Source organism: Ascaphus truei, chromosome 5 (assembly GCF_040206685.1).
Source record: "Ascaphus truei isolate aAscTru1 chromosome 5, aAscTru1.hap1, whole genome shotgun sequence".
NCBI lineage: Eukaryota > Metazoa > Chordata > Amphibia > Anura > Ascaphidae > Ascaphus > Ascaphus truei.
Window position 1 is genome coordinate 44238372 of NC_134487.1, and position 19293 is coordinate 44257664.

Here is a 19293-nt window from a genome sequence, read left to right on the forward strand (position 1 = left end):
AGGAAAATTAAAACGCCCCAATCAAGCCCTAAAGTTCTCCTCACTAGAACATTTAAAAACTTTAACCCACAACAGTTTCTGGATGACCTTACCAACTGCCCATGGCACAGAATCGTTTTAATTCCCGACCCTGATTCTACGCTTGACTATTTCCAATGAGAGTTCTTAAAACTCTGCGATACCCATGCTCCACTACACAAAATAAGGGTACGGGGGGGACCACCTTCCATGGGTTACAACTGACCTTATTGCACTCTACCAGCTCAGGGATACCTTGTGGAAAAGCTACAAAGTAACTGGCACTACCAAGGATCTCAATCACTACAGATGCACGCGGAACATGTGCACAAGGCAAACAAGGCATGCAAAAGCACAATATTACTCTGACAATCTCCACCAAAATACAACAAACCCAGCTAACTTCTGGAAGGTTATCAACAACATATTCCAGCCTCCTAACCATCAACAACCAAGTAATATCACAAAGGGGAATATTACTCTGACAGACCCCACTGACATTGCAAATGCATTCAATGATTACTTTGTGGGGTGCGCCACTAACTTATTAGCAAAACGCAGCCCAAACCACAAACCTGAATCTCATCCTGGGAGTACCCCTATAGTCCCACCCCCTCCCAACACTGCCCACAATTTTCAATTTGGCCCAGTATCTGAAGAGGAGATTATACAAGCGCTCCTCAAACTAAAACTAAGCAGCCAATGTGGACCCGACTTACTACAATCTAGGTTCCTACGACTTGGTGCCCCAGCCATTGCCAAACCAATTGCGTCCATAGTCAACTCTATCCTGTCTGCAGGCCATATCCCTAAGACCTGGAAAACTGCCAGAGTTGTCCCAATCTTCAAAAGTGGGGACAAAAACACTGTCTCAAACTACAGGCCAATCTCACTTTTCCCAATTCTATCCAAAGTCATGGAAAAATGTGCCCACTCTCAATTAAGCGATTTCTATACCAAGACAAATTTCCCTAGCCAATTCCAATTTGGGTTTCGTCCCAAACACTCCACCGTAACTACCCTGCTAAAAGTTTGCAATGAAATCCTGTGTGGAATGGAACGGGGTCAACTCACTGGTGCAGATTCCTAGATTTTGCAAAGGCTTTTGACACAGTTGATCATGCTATCCTGCTCAACAAACTCCAGAGCTCTGGAATAGGGAAGCTTGCTTTAAACTGGTTTCAGTCCTACCTATCAGGAAGATCCCAACATGTGTCCATCTCAGGCTCTAACTCCAACCCCCTGGACATCACCTGTGGTGTCCCGCAAGGCTCTGTTCTGGGGCCCCTACTCTTCTCAGTGTTCATTAATGATCTTCCCACAGCTTGTAAGGAAGCATCAATACACATGTATGCAGACGACACAATCCTATATGCACACAGCCATAGCCTCTCTAACCTTCAACACATACTTCAGTCTGACTTTTTGAGACTCGAAAACTGGATTTCCCAAAACAAACTGTTTTTAAACACTGACAAGACTGTAACAATGGTATTCGGGACCAAGACTAAATTTTTAAAGCTTCCAGTGACTGAGCTCCTGATTAGGACCAACGCTAACACCACCCTAACCCCTGTCACTAGTTTTAAATACCTGGGCTTATGGTTTGACTCCCACTTAACATTCGGGATGCACATTGATATCCTGACAACCAAGACCTATGCCAAACTAGAGACACTTTACAGGAACAAATCCTCCCTAAGTCTCCTGGTCAGAAAGCGTATCGCACAGCAGATGCTAATGCCAATTATTGACTATGGAGACATAGTATACGGCTCGGCACCTCAAACCCACCTTAGCAAACTTGACACCCTCTACAATTCAATTTCTCGTTTTGTTCTCCAATGCAACTACAACACACATCACTGCGATATGCTCAAAGAACTAGATTGGTCATCACTAGAGTCTAGGTGCAAAGTTCACCTTTCCTGTCTTGCCTTTAAATTCTTCATGGGCAAGCTACCCAGCTACTGTATCTGAACAAGCTCCTCACCCCTACCACATGCAGCACTTATCACCTGAGATCAGACTCCAAAAGACTGTTCATGGTCCCAAGGCTCAACAAAGTATCCGGACGTTCCTCCTTCTCCTACCGTGCACCCCAAAACTGGAACAACCTACCAGAGACTCTCACATCCACCACCAGTTTAAGTTCTTTCAAATCTAAGGCTGTCTCACATTTTAATCTGGTCTGTAACTGTTTCATACGCCCATAATATATATTTTCTTTAACTGTGCACGCAATGTCTTGTATATAATGTATACCCTGTTCATTTATTTAACTGTATTTGTAACCATGTATTATTTGTTTTTCTCTGTGCCCAGGACATACTTGAAAACGAGAGGTAACTCTCAATGTATTACTTCCTGGTAAAATATTTTATAAATAAATCACGCCTCCCCCAGCATTTCATTTAAATGCCTTGGGGAAGGGCGCTGTAGTTCTCGCGCCCCCTAGTTTATGTACCCCTGGTTTAGAGGATGAGGCCCAAAGGGGCTTAATAGATATCTCAGAAAATAAAGCTCAGATCTTTTATATAGAAATATTTCCATTATCATGCCTTTTGTTTTTCTATGTACGTTGCAGTCGCACCTTCCAGATATCTTACCGAGATCCATTGTAGTAGGAAAATGTTTTATTGATATAAGCTATAACTGAAGGTCGTGCCTGCTAACTTTAAGATTCCCTGCACCGAAATAAGTTGTGATCACATGATCGCGGCTGTTCCCCCGGCACCGGAGAATTAATGCTGCGGAGGATCCGATCCAGAAGCAATGGATCCGCCGCAGTGCGGCCATGGCAAACTCCGGCACCGCAAACTTTAACTTGTTTGCTCATCTACGTGTAACACACCCCCCTCCCCCCCAATCGCAGATAGGGACCCCGTGGGGAAATCTACATGCATTACAGGTGTGGTGCAATACCTGTCAGGCTCACAGGAGGCCTGAGCCTCCGCTGATGGGAACCTTGGGTGTATCCTGGAACGATATTCACAATATAACAGCGCCTCCACCTGTGCAGGATCCTAGGGTATAGAATAACCCCTGACACAGGACCCACATATAGTAACCACATACGCCAGTCTATGGTTAAACTGTTTACTATAGTCAGATATGTACAACACAATTACATCAACAACATCACAATAGTGTCACTCTATAACACTGACCTCCTAGGACCATAAACACACACCCCATACCCAAGTGTCCCAAGAGTCCCACAACCCCACCCAAGTGTGAGACAGCGCTGCCCACTAGATGAGGTGTACAGTATAGTTGGTGCACTTGGTGTATACCAGCCCGGGGCTCCTGCACCCGGGTATAGCAGAATAACAGCAAGAGGATCCGTCTGCGTCCAGCGCCAAAGCCTCAGCGATGTCATCCTCTTCCAAATAGGATGGTCTCTCTCTGAGTGATCTCACCGTACAGATAGTCTCTTATCTTTAGTGAGGTAGGTCAGGTCCCAGACGACATTTGTCAGGGGCACGCAGCACAGCAGCTGTGTACCTGAACTTAACACACTACTAAAGGGGCAAGGTCCCTAACTGAAGGGGCCTTCCCTACAGCAGCCACAACCTAAGATGAGTAGGGGCCTAGCTGGGGCTTAGGGGGTCTCTGGCCTAGTGCAGGGGCCACTTGCTCACTGCACATATACACCATCCCCTGTCCGTGTCCCAGCTCCTACTGATCTGTCCTTCCTCAGCAAGCGAAATGTATCTTCTCTGCAGTAGAAGCTCTGCCACACGATTGGCTGCTGTGAGTCACATGGATAGCAGCCCAAGGGGCTGCTGGCTGTTGTAATCCCTTGTGGACCTCTTTAACATTGCGGACCTCTTTAACATTGCTGCCTGATCCCTTGTGGACCTCTTTAACATTGCTGCGTGATCTGTTCTGCACATGCGTGACATGGTAATGGCCGCCGCTACTCTCAACTGCACATGCGCAACCTTGGGAAGCCCCTGCGCTACAGAGCGCCATACAAGCAATTCCCCACTCCTTGTAATGGCCACTGCGGCTGTTCTGCGCATGCGCGATCCTCCGCGCATGCGCGAGTACTTTAAACAAGGCGGCGCCCTGCTGCTGATGCCGCTGGGAGCCCCCGGTGACGCGATCACCCCACAGCTTTCCGACAAGTCGCGGGAGGTAAAGGGGCCAAGGGGGAACCCTGCTACATATGTACAATACGTATATTAATGGTTACCCATTTATATACCCCAATAAATGCTTAGAATTAGTATCTACAGTAAGTAATTGCTGTGAGTGACCACAACAATGTCCCAATTCAATTACTTTGATTATATTTAACAACAATTCATTACAACTGTTCTCATTGCCTTCCACTGTTTTTCTTTTGTTGTATCTTTGCAATAACACCGACCAGTACAAATAACAGTTTAGGGATTTATTCGTCCCAGTTTTGTAAACATGAAGTCATTTATTTGTACTGTATTAATAAAGTATGTATGGTTCTTATGAAACATGCTTATACTTACATGGTGTAACCCTTAAAAGTATATGTAAATGAGCAACATTAGTTTGACCACAAAAGAATATCCCTTTGTTTTTCATAAGTTTGAGGCACTTTTTTTGCCCCAGAATTTGCTTTAAAGAAGCAATAGAGGTTTCAATTATTGTTTTTTTTCTTTTCATTATTTAAAAAAAGGGGTGCCCAGAGATACTTACCTCCGTAGTGGTACTGGTATTTCTGCAGCCAGGGAACTGTGTGCCTAACGAAATGGCAGTGTTTAAATGTCCCGCGTCACGTGGGCCAATAAGAAGCCGTGACATCATCTGGTGGGGCTTCCTATTGGCCCGTGTAACCGGAACATCGAAACTTCACAGAGATACTGGCAGCACATACGGAGGGAAGTCTCTCTGGAAGCAGGGGTCCCTGGCGATGAAATTAACACAGTTCAGCTCCGGAGACCCTCTGCTTCAATCCTGTAATAAATTAAATACATGAAACCTGTATTGCTGCTTTAAGAAATGTTGGTATATGTTGACTCTGCTTAAATGGTTACTGTATACAATAGTTGGGGCAGCTGTTGATTTCCAAAGTCTTATTGTGTTTCCTTTGATTTCAGGTAACATTGCTTTCGTTTCTAGTGGAAACCGAGGTTTCATTCCTTGACTATATTAAAGGAGGGTAAGTGACACGCCCTGAAATTTCTACAAATCAAGAAGACCGTAGGGTAAAACAAATTCAGTGTACTGTACTATAGAGTATGTAGAAATTAGCTGTGTGTGTACTGGGAAGGGAATTCAATGAATTAGCAATTTAGGTTTTTGTTTTGCAATTGTTTATGTTCTTTTTCCAGGAAATTTTTATGCAACAAAATATTAATACAAAATGAGACTAAACTCCTTTTAATGTTGGAGGGACTAACAATGCATTGCAAAGCTCCAACTAACCATGAAGATATTAAAATGCATTCAAAGGTGGTTACACATACTGTTATTAGGAATTCTGTTTTTTTTTTCATTTCCATACTTTCTTTGTGTCCTATCTGTGGTTGGGTTGCTGCAAGGTCTATATTCAATAAGAAATTATTTTTAATTTCCGTTTTTTTATCGGTTTTAAACAGAAATCCCTACACAACTGTAAGGGTTAAGCTAGTTTACTAGAAGCTGTGCTTTCTGTGTACTGCAACTGTGCATAGTAACCCTATTTGTGTAAAAGTAGGAATCCAATTTAGAACCCATGTTAAGCTGTAAACTCACAGCAAGCTTGCTGCTGCTCTGAATTACTTGTCAAAAGCCATTTTTGGCATAATTTTCTCTGAAATCAGAGAAGGAAACAGAGCATGTAAAATTCTAAATGTTTTGTTCATCAGTCTCATGGGCTCCGAATATATTTGCCATACGTATCAACATTTTAAAATTAATTTGCAGGAGATTTGCAATATGTATGCTAATTAGAAAATGACTCTAATGTGCATTCATTTGCATTCTTTTTATACATCTACGCTACTGCTAAGTATAGTGCAGGAATGACTTGTGACATAATTACTTCAGTGCAGGCATGCTAGCACGAATGCCACATAAGGGGTTAATTGCAATGCCATTGTCTGTGCATAAAGACATCCCTTTGCATTGTCAAAGCATTGCAGTCATCTCTGGCAATAAAGAGCAAGGGACCTCATATACATTATACTCACCTCTTCACATATTGGCTTTCCTCTAAGCCTTCAATTGCGTCGCTTCAGCTCTTTTTAAAGCCGGTAACTCTTTAAAACATAATACCGCATGATATTATCATGACAGGGAGGTTAAGTCTTTTAGTCAATCTGGTGCTTCAGGGGTTAATATAGCTACAGTTTGATTTTAAAAATACAATATATTGGGTTTATGATAGGTCAAGACTTTTCCTGGGTCTGTGCTGAACTTCAAAAAGGGCTTACTTATGGGGGCCTATCACTGATGGCCCACTAAAAGTGACATGTAGTTTATAAGGCAATAAACAGCAGCCAGATACTACTCTGTCAGCCTCAAAGAAAGCTAAACATTCTTGAATGAATACTTGTACACCCCAGAGAGAAGGGACACACAGGTCACGACTTAGTTGGGGGACTTTATTAAAAATTAAAATATCATGTGATATCATCTTCTCTGCATAATAACAGGTACATATTTGTAATCATGACAAAAGGACAAATCAAAATGTACCACACACTACATGGGTAAGCGGTGCCAAGGACAGATATCTATTTGTCACTCAAATTTAGGAGCAAGACGGTCATAATTAGTCTCTTTACGTCTGTCATAAATATCTGAATCGATTGATATGACTCACGTGTGTCTAAGTATTAGAGAAAGGAAGTTATGAGTGCATTTATATATTGAGGCAAAGATTTAAACTTATTTTTTAGGAGTTTTTTTTCCTCTGTCGTAAAACCGTCAACCTACCAGCTGATTTATGACGGGGGTGGGATTATGTTGTTCTGAATAGGAAAAGAATGGTATATAGGTCTTGCCCTAGAGTTATGAAATTAGAATTCAAAAGAGGTGTGTTTTGGCCAAACAGGTGAATTTTCATATTTCTATGCCAGTGACCTCTCTGGGGAGAAAACCCATGGCATATGGTAGGTAACGTACTGTATAGGGATTTATGTTTTATCCTGTTATTTAAAGAATCTGTTCTGCATTTAATGTAATTGTATGTTCCTGTAATTATCTTTTCCTGTAATCTGAAGCACTGTATTTTTTAGAAACATTAAACAATTCTTTAATAAGTAATGCTTTGGGGCTGTGAATGAACTATTGCACTCTCTGGAGAGAGTATTTACATTTTTGGATACATTTTGCTACAACACATTTTTGTGTGTTAAGTGCATAGTTTTTTCTATAATAAACAAGGGCCCAAGACCCTGGCACATATATTAATTTACATATTTTGCATAATGTCTTGGGTGGTGGATGCGAAATTATATCATTGCAATCGAGTAAGGGGTTAATATTAACTCATTGATAATTGCAATCGAGTAAGGGTTACTATTAACTCATTGAAAGTATTTTGCGCAGGAGAAAGGTGAGTTGGCTTGAGTAGCCGTGTGTATTAACCCTGGTTGCATATCTAAGTCACATTCCCACTTGTGTGCTGTTCTTGACAGTATAACGATGCTTGTCTCAAGCAGGAAGCGGACCCGCAGGGCTGAGGTAGGAAGGTTAAAGAACCAACCTGAGCCAAGGGACAGAGTCCTGATAGAGTAGTGCGTAGTAGGGCGAAGGTCAGGGCTGGTAGCAGATTTGCAAAGTAAGTGTGGATGCAGAGGTCGAGACAGGCTGAAGTCAAGGATAGTCGAGATACTTGCAGTGGTCGGGCGGGCTGAAGACAAGGATAGTCGAGGTATGTGAGCCGGATCTGGTAACGTGAAAGACAATAGGCATTAACGCGTTGCATGAACTCAGTACGAAACTGGAACTTTGCTCAACAACGTCCTGCTCACAGGGCTGTCCTTTTAAAGGAAGCTGCCAGAAGCAAAGATGGACGTTCCCGCCACAGAGGGCAAGCAAGAGCAAAATCCCGAGCCGGAAAGTGAAAACCCGGAAATGATTTTGCCAAACCTCATAGACAGATGGTATATGGGCACGGGTTGAGGGGAGATATTGTTAGTTTGAGGGATCTTTGCGAAGGTTAAAAGTGGGCCAACTTGCAAGTTGTGTATTAACCTTTTTTCGGTATGCAGGTCATGTGCTCACAGGTGTGCCATACGTGAGACTCCCCTTATAGACGTATTTAAAAATTCATTCTTAAACGTTTAAATCAATATGTCACCATCATTGAAGTCAACGGCATCACATCCCTGAAAATTCAGTAGCACCCATAAATTTGAATTGGATTAGCATTATAAAAGTCATGGTCCCCCTCCAGTACACATGCATATTTGTTGCTTTCACAGACTACAATATTGGTAAATCCTAATACTGTACAAATTAGTTACATATATTTGCATAATTGCATGAATGTCTTAAGTCAGAATCATTATCTTATACACACCAGGTGCCCAAATGAAATTCAGTAATTTCAGCTGTTACCTATAATCAGTGCTTGACAAATCACCCAAAAATCTACTCGGCGAATCAAAAAATCTACTCGCCACCTAGTCCTACCCCAACCCCGCCCCTAGTCACGCCCCCAACCCCGCTTTAACATAAAATATATAAATAAAATAAATTTAATAAATTCCTAGTAAGAACAACATTCGTTTTTGACATAAATGTATTTATTGTATTACATTATATTACAATTAGTCCTTGTTACTGCTGCGGCACAGTTTATTCGAGCATTTGCCCGTTCTGTGCCGCAGCAGTAGCCTGGCGCGCGCCCGAGAGTGACGGGCGCGCGCCGAAGCAGCGGAAGAGCGCCCTCCGATCGGGGCGCTCTCCCTACCGCTGCCGGGTCCGCCGGGTCCCCCGGAACCCCCTGCCGCTGTCCCGCGATCGCGGGACACCAGGGCTCCCTCGGGGAGCCCCTGGACGCGCGTGCAGGGGGCGCACGCTCCCGAAGACGCGTGACCGCGCGTCTATGACGCGCGGCACGCCGAGGGGCGGCCACTAGCAAGCCGGGAAATCTCCCGGCTTGCGGATCTGGCCGCAGTGTAATAAACTGTGTCGCCAGTGTATGTGTGTGTGTGTAAATGTCGGATCTAGAAATAAAAGCCAGATGTGAATGACTAGTTTCCTGAACCCCTTAACCAGTGTCTGGACGTCCCCGCTTCACAATATCTAAAGCAGCAATCCCGCCTGGGATCTTACCTGATCTGCAGTCCCTCAATGTCCAGGTACCCTCATTCCCGCAATGTTATACATTGGAGGGGATGTGTTCCCTACCTGTCTTCTGGGTTAGGGGGGATTCCGATGTCTCCTGTGGGAAGCTTGAGTCAGATCTGGAAGAAAGCAGTGTGGGTTATTTCGGTGTAGTATAGGGCAGTTAAGATATATAGGGTAAATAAGAGATCAAGATCCAGAGTGTGACAGAGAGTGTGAGTCAGAGACACAGAGAGAGACACACAGTGAGGGTGAGAGAGAGTCAGAGAGAGAGAGAGAGTCAGAGAGAGTCAGAGAGAGAGAGAGTGTCAGAGAGAGAGAGAGAGTCAGAGAGAGAGAGAGTCAGAGAGAGAAAGAGTCAGAGAGAGAGTCAGAGAGAGAGAGGGGGGGCAGAGACAGGGAGAGAGGGTCAGAGAGAGAGAGAGAGAGAGAGAGAGAGAGAGGGGGACCAGGGGGAAGCAGGGAGTAAGGGGGAACACCTCTGCCCCACGTGGGAAGCCAGGGGAAGCGGGGACCGGGGAGAGAAGAGGGACCGGGGAGAGAAGGGACTAGGGAGAGAAGGGGGGAAAACCCCCGCTACCAGCAGTCAGCCACGGGGACCGGGGGCAGGAGATGGGGGACCGTGCGAGCAGCAGCAGCAGCATTCCCATTACTTACCCCTGCAGAGAAGGAAGGACTCCATTCCGTGTCATGCCCTATTGGCCAATCAGCTAGGGGGATTTAAAAAAATTATTTTTTTTTTTTTACAGAGCAGGGGATTTTTTTTTCAGAGCAGGGGAAAAGTCACTGGCCACCGGCCAATTTCCGTTCGCACCTGGCGAGTGGGCGACCGGGTTTGTCGAGCACTGCCTATAATGTTTAGCCTTATCCAGAAATAGAAATATAGATGAATTTATAGTGTATTCATCTATAAAAGTATTGCTGGCTTATAATAATATAATTATATGGCAAACTATTATTTAGGGAGATGAATGTGTAGATATGGGTTCCAATAGGAAACACATTCACACATGCATGCCCTTTGGTTTATAAGAGTTATGGCATGACAGAGATTCGATCCAATTATATAAACTTATTTATTAGACCAACAACAGAATATAACAATTTACACAGTAATACTACATATACTTCCTTATAAGGTTTGTACTTACTACAGGCCTAACAAAACAATACAATACAGTACATCCTACCTAACAATACATTGATATAACACACTGATATATACAGATTTACAAGTGCACAAGAATTATGATCATAATTACCTTCTGAGCTCTGCTTCTCTTTCCCTCCTTCTCTCCTCTTGTCTATCCTCTCCTAACTAGCTGACAATCTTTCCTAGTTTAAATGGGGTTTTTACACTCATAGCTCAACATGTAAGAGGTTCTGATTGGTTGAGGATGTATGCTTAAACCAAATTGTGTTTTTCTCTTTGAAGATCACGGGAAAAACCTAGAAATACCAAATCTATCAATAAATGCTTTGTACAGGTCAACATCCTGATTGGAAAATAGCAGCTGCTTCTACAAGGGGTCTAGATGTTAATTCAGGAAACACAGTATTGTCTTTTGAAGTCCCTGATAATCAACAAGAGATGTTTGGACAGGGTGTGAAGTAAATAAGGCTTTTGTTTGTCAATATCTTCTCCTGGAATGTTTATTCAGGTGAAGATATGAGTGTCTACTTCAAAAGGCTGTTTGTGACGCCTGTAAACAAAAGAATCCTGTAAGCAATTCTCTTGGGTAACACAACCTTGTTTAAGATATAGTTTTGATAAAGAAAATTTATATTCAAGAGCATATCACCTGAACATTATATAGCTGTATACAGGCATACCCCGGTTTAAGGACACTCACTTTAAGTACACTCACGAGTAAGTACATCTCGCTCAATAGGCAAACGGCAGCTCACGCATGCGCCTGTCAGCACGTCCTGAACAGCAATACCATCTCCCTACCTGTACCGAAGCTGTGCGCAAGCATGGAGAGTATAGAGCATGTTACACATGCTTTATTTACATCAGTTATGCCCGTATATGACGATTGCAGTACAGTACATGCATCGATAAGTGGGGAAAAGGTAGTGCTTCACTTTAAGTACATTTTCGCTTTACATACATGCTCCGGTCCCATTGCGTACGTTAATGCGGGGTATGCCTGTATTATTGTTTAATTTCATGGTTTCATATGTTTTGATAAAGAAAATAGGTATTTAAAACCATACACGTAATCATTCCAAAGTCAGTGTTAACAATGAAGTGTTGCTGAGTAGGTCTTTATCTAATAAGGTAAGGATTGTGGTAAGAGTGCTCAAGTACAAGACCAATGATAAGGAATTAGGTCCAGATTATTGAAGTTTTAGGTGAATCAATATTCAATGCAGTAAAGGAGTATATCCATAAAGCACTTTCATATGACAGATAATCCCTGAAAATCAGTTTCATTGGGAATGTCCCCTTAATATGGAAAATATAGTACTCACAATCACCTCCTCCAGACTGGATAGACGTGCAGCTGCTGATGAATGATCCAGGTAGAAAAGTAAGGAGTAGACCACAGCCAAATAGGAGCAAGAAGAGGTTCCAGTTGATGCAAAAAAGTTTAATGGAGTAACCAAAGCATAGAGCAGCGGTGCACAAACTGGGGGGCGACCCCCCGACTGAGTGCAGTGGGGCGCAGGGTTTACAGAGGCCCCGTGCGCTTCCCGAAGGCACTTAAAGATGATTACTAGAGAACACCCTCAGGGCAGCACTCGATGTATGTGATAATTATATAATTATAATTAGCCGAGGGGAGGAAGGGATACATATAATGCAGCAGTAATAAACAGCAGTTACACAAAGTAACGCTGATGTAAGTTGGCTACCTGCTCAAAAATCCAGCAGGCAACGGCACCATATAAAGTACAAAGTGTCTATTACATGTAGACATTGTGTCCCTTCACGCATACATCGGCACTTAGCAGTGCCTCTCACCCTCTGCCCGGCATGTGAACGTCATCGCGTGATGACGTCAGTCCTGTGGCCGCCTCCCACCTGACGCACGTTTCGCTGGGGCGCTTTTTCAAAGGTGCTGGATTTTTGAGCAGGTAGCCAACTTACATCAGCGTTACTTTGTTGCGCAAGCTCTGACGAGGGCTCGGTATACTTGATAGGGGCACGTGTGTTTACAATTACCTTACCCTGAGTATTCAAGTGTAACTGCTGTTTATTACTGCTGCATTATATGTATCCCTTCCTCCCCTCGGCTAATTATATGAGGTTGCTCACTATGTCTCTGCTGTCTGTTATCGTACCTGCTATAGTGGCACATTTGAATTAGGGGGCCATAACTTGATACGGACGAGATCCGTGCCCCAGAGCTGAATATTACACTTTGTAAGCTCTTGTGCACTTAGCTATCGACAGCCAAGACAATTATTGTTTTCTGTGCATTGTGAGGCTTCAATAAGCGTGTTTTAGTGGCACATTTGAACTAGGGGGCTATAACTGGATACGGACTAGATCCGTGCCCGAGAGCTAAGTACCACACTTTGTGAGCTCCTGTGCACACTGTTCATTAACACTTTGATTACCATCTCTACCTACCTATAGTTAGGCTTGTTTAACCCTCTATTTAGGGATCCTTCACGACCAGAGTCATTTCAACATTGTAGCCTATTGTGGCTGTACTAAACTACTATCAGTGAGCTCTCACTCAATTGCTATATACTTTGTATAGCATCTTGGCATATACCTTTGCATGGTCAGTCCACCGTCACCTGTATCTATTTTACAGGCTTTTTAACCTTGTCATTGCTGAACCAGGGGGCTGACTATCCAGTCATTGATTGCTCATCACTGCTAATTAGCAGATAGGTAGGATCTCTACCTTTCCCCCTAGATTTCAGTTTGATATTGTGTATTTTTGTCTGTTTTGTGTGTTGTGTTACCACTGTCAGTTGTCCATTTATTTCAACGATTTTGACACTTATTTTAACTAACATAATTAAAGCATTTTAATTTTAAGTTTATCACCATTACATTATCACATACAACTGCCCTGAGGGTGTCTTTGTTCTCTAGTAATCATCCTGTTCTCTCCCCTTATTGCACCGTTGTTGATTTCATTTTATTACAGGCTGATGCGAGGGTCTCCATCCCCTTCCCCTTCCCCCATTGTTGTAACGAAGGCACTTAAATTAAGTGCCGGGGGAGCTGCAGGGCCCCTGTAAATCTAACTTACCTTGGCTCCGGCGGCTTCTCACACGCGTCGCCATGGCAATGCGGCATCAAAGGACGCCGCATGGTAATGTGACGTCATGTTGCCATAGCATAGTCATGACGCCGGAGCCGACGCCGGAGCGTGGTTGAGGGGGCGCGGAGGTGAGGGGACCGCCGGCAGGGGGGCGCAGGGAAAAAGTTTGTGCCGCCCTGGCATAGAGGATAACCTCGTTCAAAACACGTAGGAGGTTATCCTCTATGCTTTGGATACTCCATTAAACTTTTTTGCATCAATTGGATCCTCTCCTTGCTCCTTTGGCTGTGCTCTACTCCTTACTTTTCTACCTTTGTCTAATAAGGTCCCCTTTTCTATTAGGAGATTGGCTTAATTCATGTCTAAGTAGAATTAAATAGAAATTCTATTTAAGGTTTCAGATAACTACAAGATTTATTGGGCATGGTTATACAATTGTTTTTCCTGAAAATTGCAACAGTCAATACAAATAAATAACCTCGTCTGAACAAAGCCGAATGTAGGATTCTTTATGAATAGCCCCACTAGTTCTATAATATAAAATATATATTTTTATGGTCTGCCACAAATCCTTTTTCCGTAACATGAGGAAAATGTATGTATATAAACACTGCCTGTATTAAAATGATTTTACTTTCCTTCGTTGTATAACCGAGCCTTAGCCCCGGCAGCTAAATATGGAACAGTAACTACTTGCGTTAGATCATAAATGTCAGCACAGCGACATACTCCCACTCATTTTAACAATAATCATGTTCTTTGTAGGAATTTTCCACTGACCAATACTACATTCTGTTGTCTCTCTATGCCTGCAATCACACAGCACACTTCAATATATACAGTATTGATATGGTCACTTCTTAAGACATTTAGACAGCTGGCTTAAGCAGGTTGTGCATATTGTATTCAGTTGTATTTTCATGAGTGCTGATTTTTGATATTTCGTTCACTATGACACTTAGTCAACCTTGGATAATTAGATGATTAAATTATGCAGACTCCATGTTACTCTAGGAGTCGGTGGATTAGTAAAATGTTATTGTTTTTCATTTGTTTAAGAAACCTGATAGTTTGAACACAGTATCATTATGATATCATGTTTATTGGTGATTTAGTAGATGGTGCTTCCCCAGTAAGTGCTCTATTGTATAAGAACAATATATTCAGAGCATAGTCCCAACGTACATAATAACTGTATGTAACGGGTATTCCACCCCACCCAATCTCATATGTAGTGTGGGTGAGTAGAACATGTAGTGTTACCGGTGTGTGCATATACCTGCAGGCTCACAGGAGGTCTGAGCCTCCGCTAATGAGAGCCTGGGGTGAATCCTCTGGAACGGATCTTCTTTTACAGCGCCTCCACCTATGTAGGATTCTATGGACGTGTAGAATGACCCTACATAGGAACCCAATTAGAAACCACACACACAGTCAGTGATTATATAATAACTAAGGAATTTACTTATGAACATAAAACATATCATCGCATTTACATAACCTGCGTCCCTCTCACGAGGATACACTACCCGTGACGTCTCGCAGGACGTTTCCCCAACACTAGGTGATCCCACCCAATGTCCAGTGAAACCCCCACACCCAAGGTCCCGTACTCCTACGGAGATAGTCAATGGGTGACTGCGCAGTCACTAAAACCTCTAGGCCTGTTGGTGCACATGTGTTGGTATAATACCTGCCGAGCACTCCGGTGCTCGGGTCAGCAACAAGCTTCTAAAAGGGTCAGTCGAGCGATGCCTCCTTCTGATCCTCCACTGCACTCCTTGTACGTGGACCACTCGAGCGGTCCCACTCCGGAACAGTCTCTGTGGACCCCAACGTGGGTCCAGCCGCTTCACGGGAACAACGAGACTTCTCTGTGTCCCTACCTACATAAGGGGCACGTACTGCACTATAGGCCGTCCCTATAATTACAGCAACCTATGGTGGCTTGGGATACTCCTATGGGCCTAAGGGGTCAGGACCTGTCCCACTCCCCTAACTACCCACATCCCTACACCTCACTACTCTAACAGCCAACGTGCTGCTAACCACGGTGCCTGCCTGTCAGACCTCACAGCACTGCCCGCTGTGACTCTGACAAGGCAGCACTCCAAACTAGGGGCCGCGTCCCTATCTAGGACCTCCCTAAACACTTAACCCACTAACCTGGTGGGGGGTTGGGGCCTACCTGGGGTGTGGGTACCTATGGGGTGCAGGAGCTGCTCTCACTCCCCACACCCTTACTTCCCTCACAGCTCCCTGACTCCAACTCTTTATAACCTCCCTATCTCAGCTCCCACTAATGTAAGTGGCAGGGTCCCTAACCTGAGGGCTGCCCCTGGCAACACTCACCTTACTGGGGAGCTGAGCTATCTCTGACCAAGGGGGTGCTGGCCTAATACAGGGGAGTCCCTCTCTCCTGCACCCTACCTCCTTCCCTTGTCTGCCTCCTTGCTCTCCTTCTTCCTGACTGACACGTAGCTCTCTCCCCGCGAAATGTATCCAATTCCCAGGAGCTCCCTAAGCACTATTGGCTCCCTGGTGTCACATGGGGCATACAGAGGCTCATGGGATATGTAGTCCCAGCTCAGAACCTTCCCTGGTAGGCTAGGGGTTCGCGGGCTTTCTCTCCCCTGCCCTGCGCATGCGCAAGCTTTCCCGGGCTCTGGGGCTCTCCCTACACTGTCCTGATCTCTCCCTACTCTCGCGCGAGCTATCTGGGGGCCTTTCGCGCTAACGCTACAACTGCGCATGCGCGAGTCAGTGGGTAATGGCGGCGCCCTGCTCTGCGGCCGCCGGGACCTTAGAGACGCGATCGCGGCCTTAGCAACGGCCCGATCGCGTCCCCGGCAACCGGCCGCAGGCAGGAGAAGCCGCGCTGCTCCCTGCTCCAGCCCCCACCCTTGGAAGCATCCGTCGGGTTTTTCATTACCCGCGATCGAGCTGCGCCAGGGAAGGGGGGTCTCCAAGAGCCACGGGAGCTCCAGGCTATATGTATAATAACAGAGATCACCCAAGGGAGATTAAGGGACCTAGTGGTGCCCACCTGGCTACCACAGAGATTGGTCACCTGGTACGTGATTACCTACCCATAGGTTTTAGATCAATAAAACAGCAGGCACTGAAAGGTAAACACAGAGGGGCTGTTGCCCTTTACCTGACAGTGAAATCCAGACAGGGAAAAACTCTGCAGTGTGCAATCCTCAATGGTAGAGATCAGGATATGTAGAAGGAAAGGAGCACAGCATCCGCATCAGTGGATCAAAAATAGATAGCGCAACTTCAGATGTAGTAAAATTGTGTTTATTGCACAATCAGCTTAGCAATGAAGGTGTTGCCTAAACAAAGTGACACAAACCCTCCACCATACAGTAAATAACCCTGTCTTTCTCCATTATCACTTAGCAAACAATGCTTCTACTGCAGCCAGGGATTCTGGGTAATGACATGCAAATGAGCACAGTGAGTCACTCTTTACTTCTTATCTATTATAACAGGGGAGCGCAAACTTTTTTAGCTGCGCCCCCTGTCTGCTCCTCCTCAGTCTCGTGCCCCCCTCCACTTATTTGGCGGTGTCAAATGACGCCGTGGGGGTCACGTGATGTGACGTCACCTGACCCCGTTGCCATGGAGAGGGGCGTGTGACGTCACTCCGCATGACACCGCGGCGTTGCCATGGCGATGGTCACAGAAAATCTCCAGAATCATGTTAAGTGAGTTGCAGAGGCCTCACGCGATCCCCCAGCATTTAATTTAAATGCCTATGGGAAGAGCACAGGACCTCTGAAACCGCCCGCGCCCCCCAAAAAATATCCAGCACCCCCCACTTTGCACACCGCTGCATTATAACATGGATCCCTATAAGCGTATGCCTGCCGTATTGCACAGCCTTTCAGCACAGCCTGGTTTAAAGAAGTGCACAGCCAGGAAACCTACTCACAGACTGCTGTTTCAACATTTTGGGTCTCATCAGTGCGAGGTTGATTGCAGATCTCATGTGCAAAGTTGCATAAAAGAGGTTTCAAACAACAAATACGAAACTGGAAATCATTTGTAGAATTTTTATATTAGTCTATGGGAGTTAGAGTCTATTAGTGAAGAGAGAAGAAAGACACACACAATGATGAAGGAAGCGCTGGATCCATGGGGGGGGGGGGGAGAGAGGACACACACACTGTGTTCCCGCAGCAGTGTTGCCAGCTTGCACCAGTGAGGATGAAGGCAGCACTGGATCCATGGGGGAGAGAGAGAGGACACACACAAAATCCGGCCTTCATGTCTGCAGCTCGCCCGGGGGGAGAGAGTGAGGGCTGCTCCGGGCCGGGGGACTCAGACAGTGACAGCTCGTCCTCTCTGTCCTGTGAAGAGGAAGGCGGTGGGTCTGGATCCGGTGGATGCTGAACACCCCCCAACAACGAGTGTGCCACCGACACCCACGATATCTGGCCGGGAGATCCATCCACTGTGTCCCTGCACCCCGATGAGGGGAGGAGAGAAGGGGGCTGGCTCCGGCTACACATGCCTGCGCAGTAGGACACGGATACCCCACACACACACTGACTGACACACACACTGACTGAGACACACACACACATACACACACAAACACATTGACTGACACACACACACACACTGACTGACACGCATACTGACTGACACACACACACACACTGACAAATAGCTAAAACACACATTCTAAGTCAAACTTCATTGCGTTTGGCACTGAAATTATGTTTTGATTTTTAATTAAAAACATCACCATCACAAATACAATTTCTGTGACAAAACAATGACAAAAGACAAAGACGTTTCACTTAAAATGCGCATGCTCGGCACACACACATTTTTGTTTTTTAATAAAAATATTTTTTTACTAACGCTTTTATACTTCAATGGGAGTTAACGCCAAAACAGATCCGATAACCTGTACTTGATAAATGTACACCTAAATATTCTATTAAAAACAAATATTTTAAGTTGCCCTTAAAATGATAAAGTTGGTTCTTTGTGTTTGAAATCTTCCAGCAGTAAGCATGGCAGATGTGCCGTGTGTGTTGGGTTATTTCAATTTCATTTCTGAAAAGTGAAGGACTTTTGGGAAGATATGTATTCGTAAAACATAGGCAAAAGTGGAAGAAAAAGACAGTAACAGTATCTTCAGTGCAAAAAAAACCCCACTGCCTTCAATTGGATTCTTTTTCTATGGTAAATCTGGTGTAATGTATTGCTTCAAAGCTTTTCTGATTTCGCAGCTGGGAAATAGAGATTTATTATCCTTGTACTATGGTCACTGTATGGGATAATTAAATTAGGACTTGCTGTTTTCTCCACTGTTTACTTTTTAAATACAACTAGTTGTTGGTTTAACATTTAGGACAGCATCAGGAGGGGCTCAGTGAGTAAAGACACTGACTGGCACTGAGTTTGAAGCAGGGGAACCTCTTTGTGACCTTGGGCAAGTCACTTTATCTCCCTGTGCCTCAGGCACCAGAACATAGATTGTAAGCTCTATGGGGCAGGGACCTGTGCCTGCAAAATGTCTCTGTAAAGCGTCTCTGTAAAGCGCTTCGTAAAACTAGCAGCACTATACAAGAACATGCTATTATTATTATTATTGTCATAAAAAAGAGAAACGGAGCAAAAAAATAGCGCAATAGCGTAACAACATGTTAGCTGTAGAAACTAGCAGAATCTTGTAGTGACTACTCACATTTCAGAAGATATCACAAAAATCATCGATCCAGGTGGATGGGGGGATCTGTAAAGATCTATCACA

At 44.5% G+C, this 19293-nt stretch overlaps 1 protein-coding gene across 2 annotated transcripts in view; it reads left to right on the forward strand.

The window, feature by feature from the left end:
- CPNE8 (copine 8) overlaps positions 1 to 19293 on the forward strand; it is a 458893-nt gene that overhangs the window by 344076 nt on the left and 95524 nt on the right. For both annotated transcript variants that reach the window (XM_075599768.1, XM_075599767.1), the window contains exon 13: positions 5103 to 5164. In XM_075599768.1, the coding sequence (XP_075455883.1) occupies positions 5103 to 5164 (62 nt within the window). The remainder of the gene's footprint in view (positions 1 to 5102; positions 5165 to 19293) is intronic.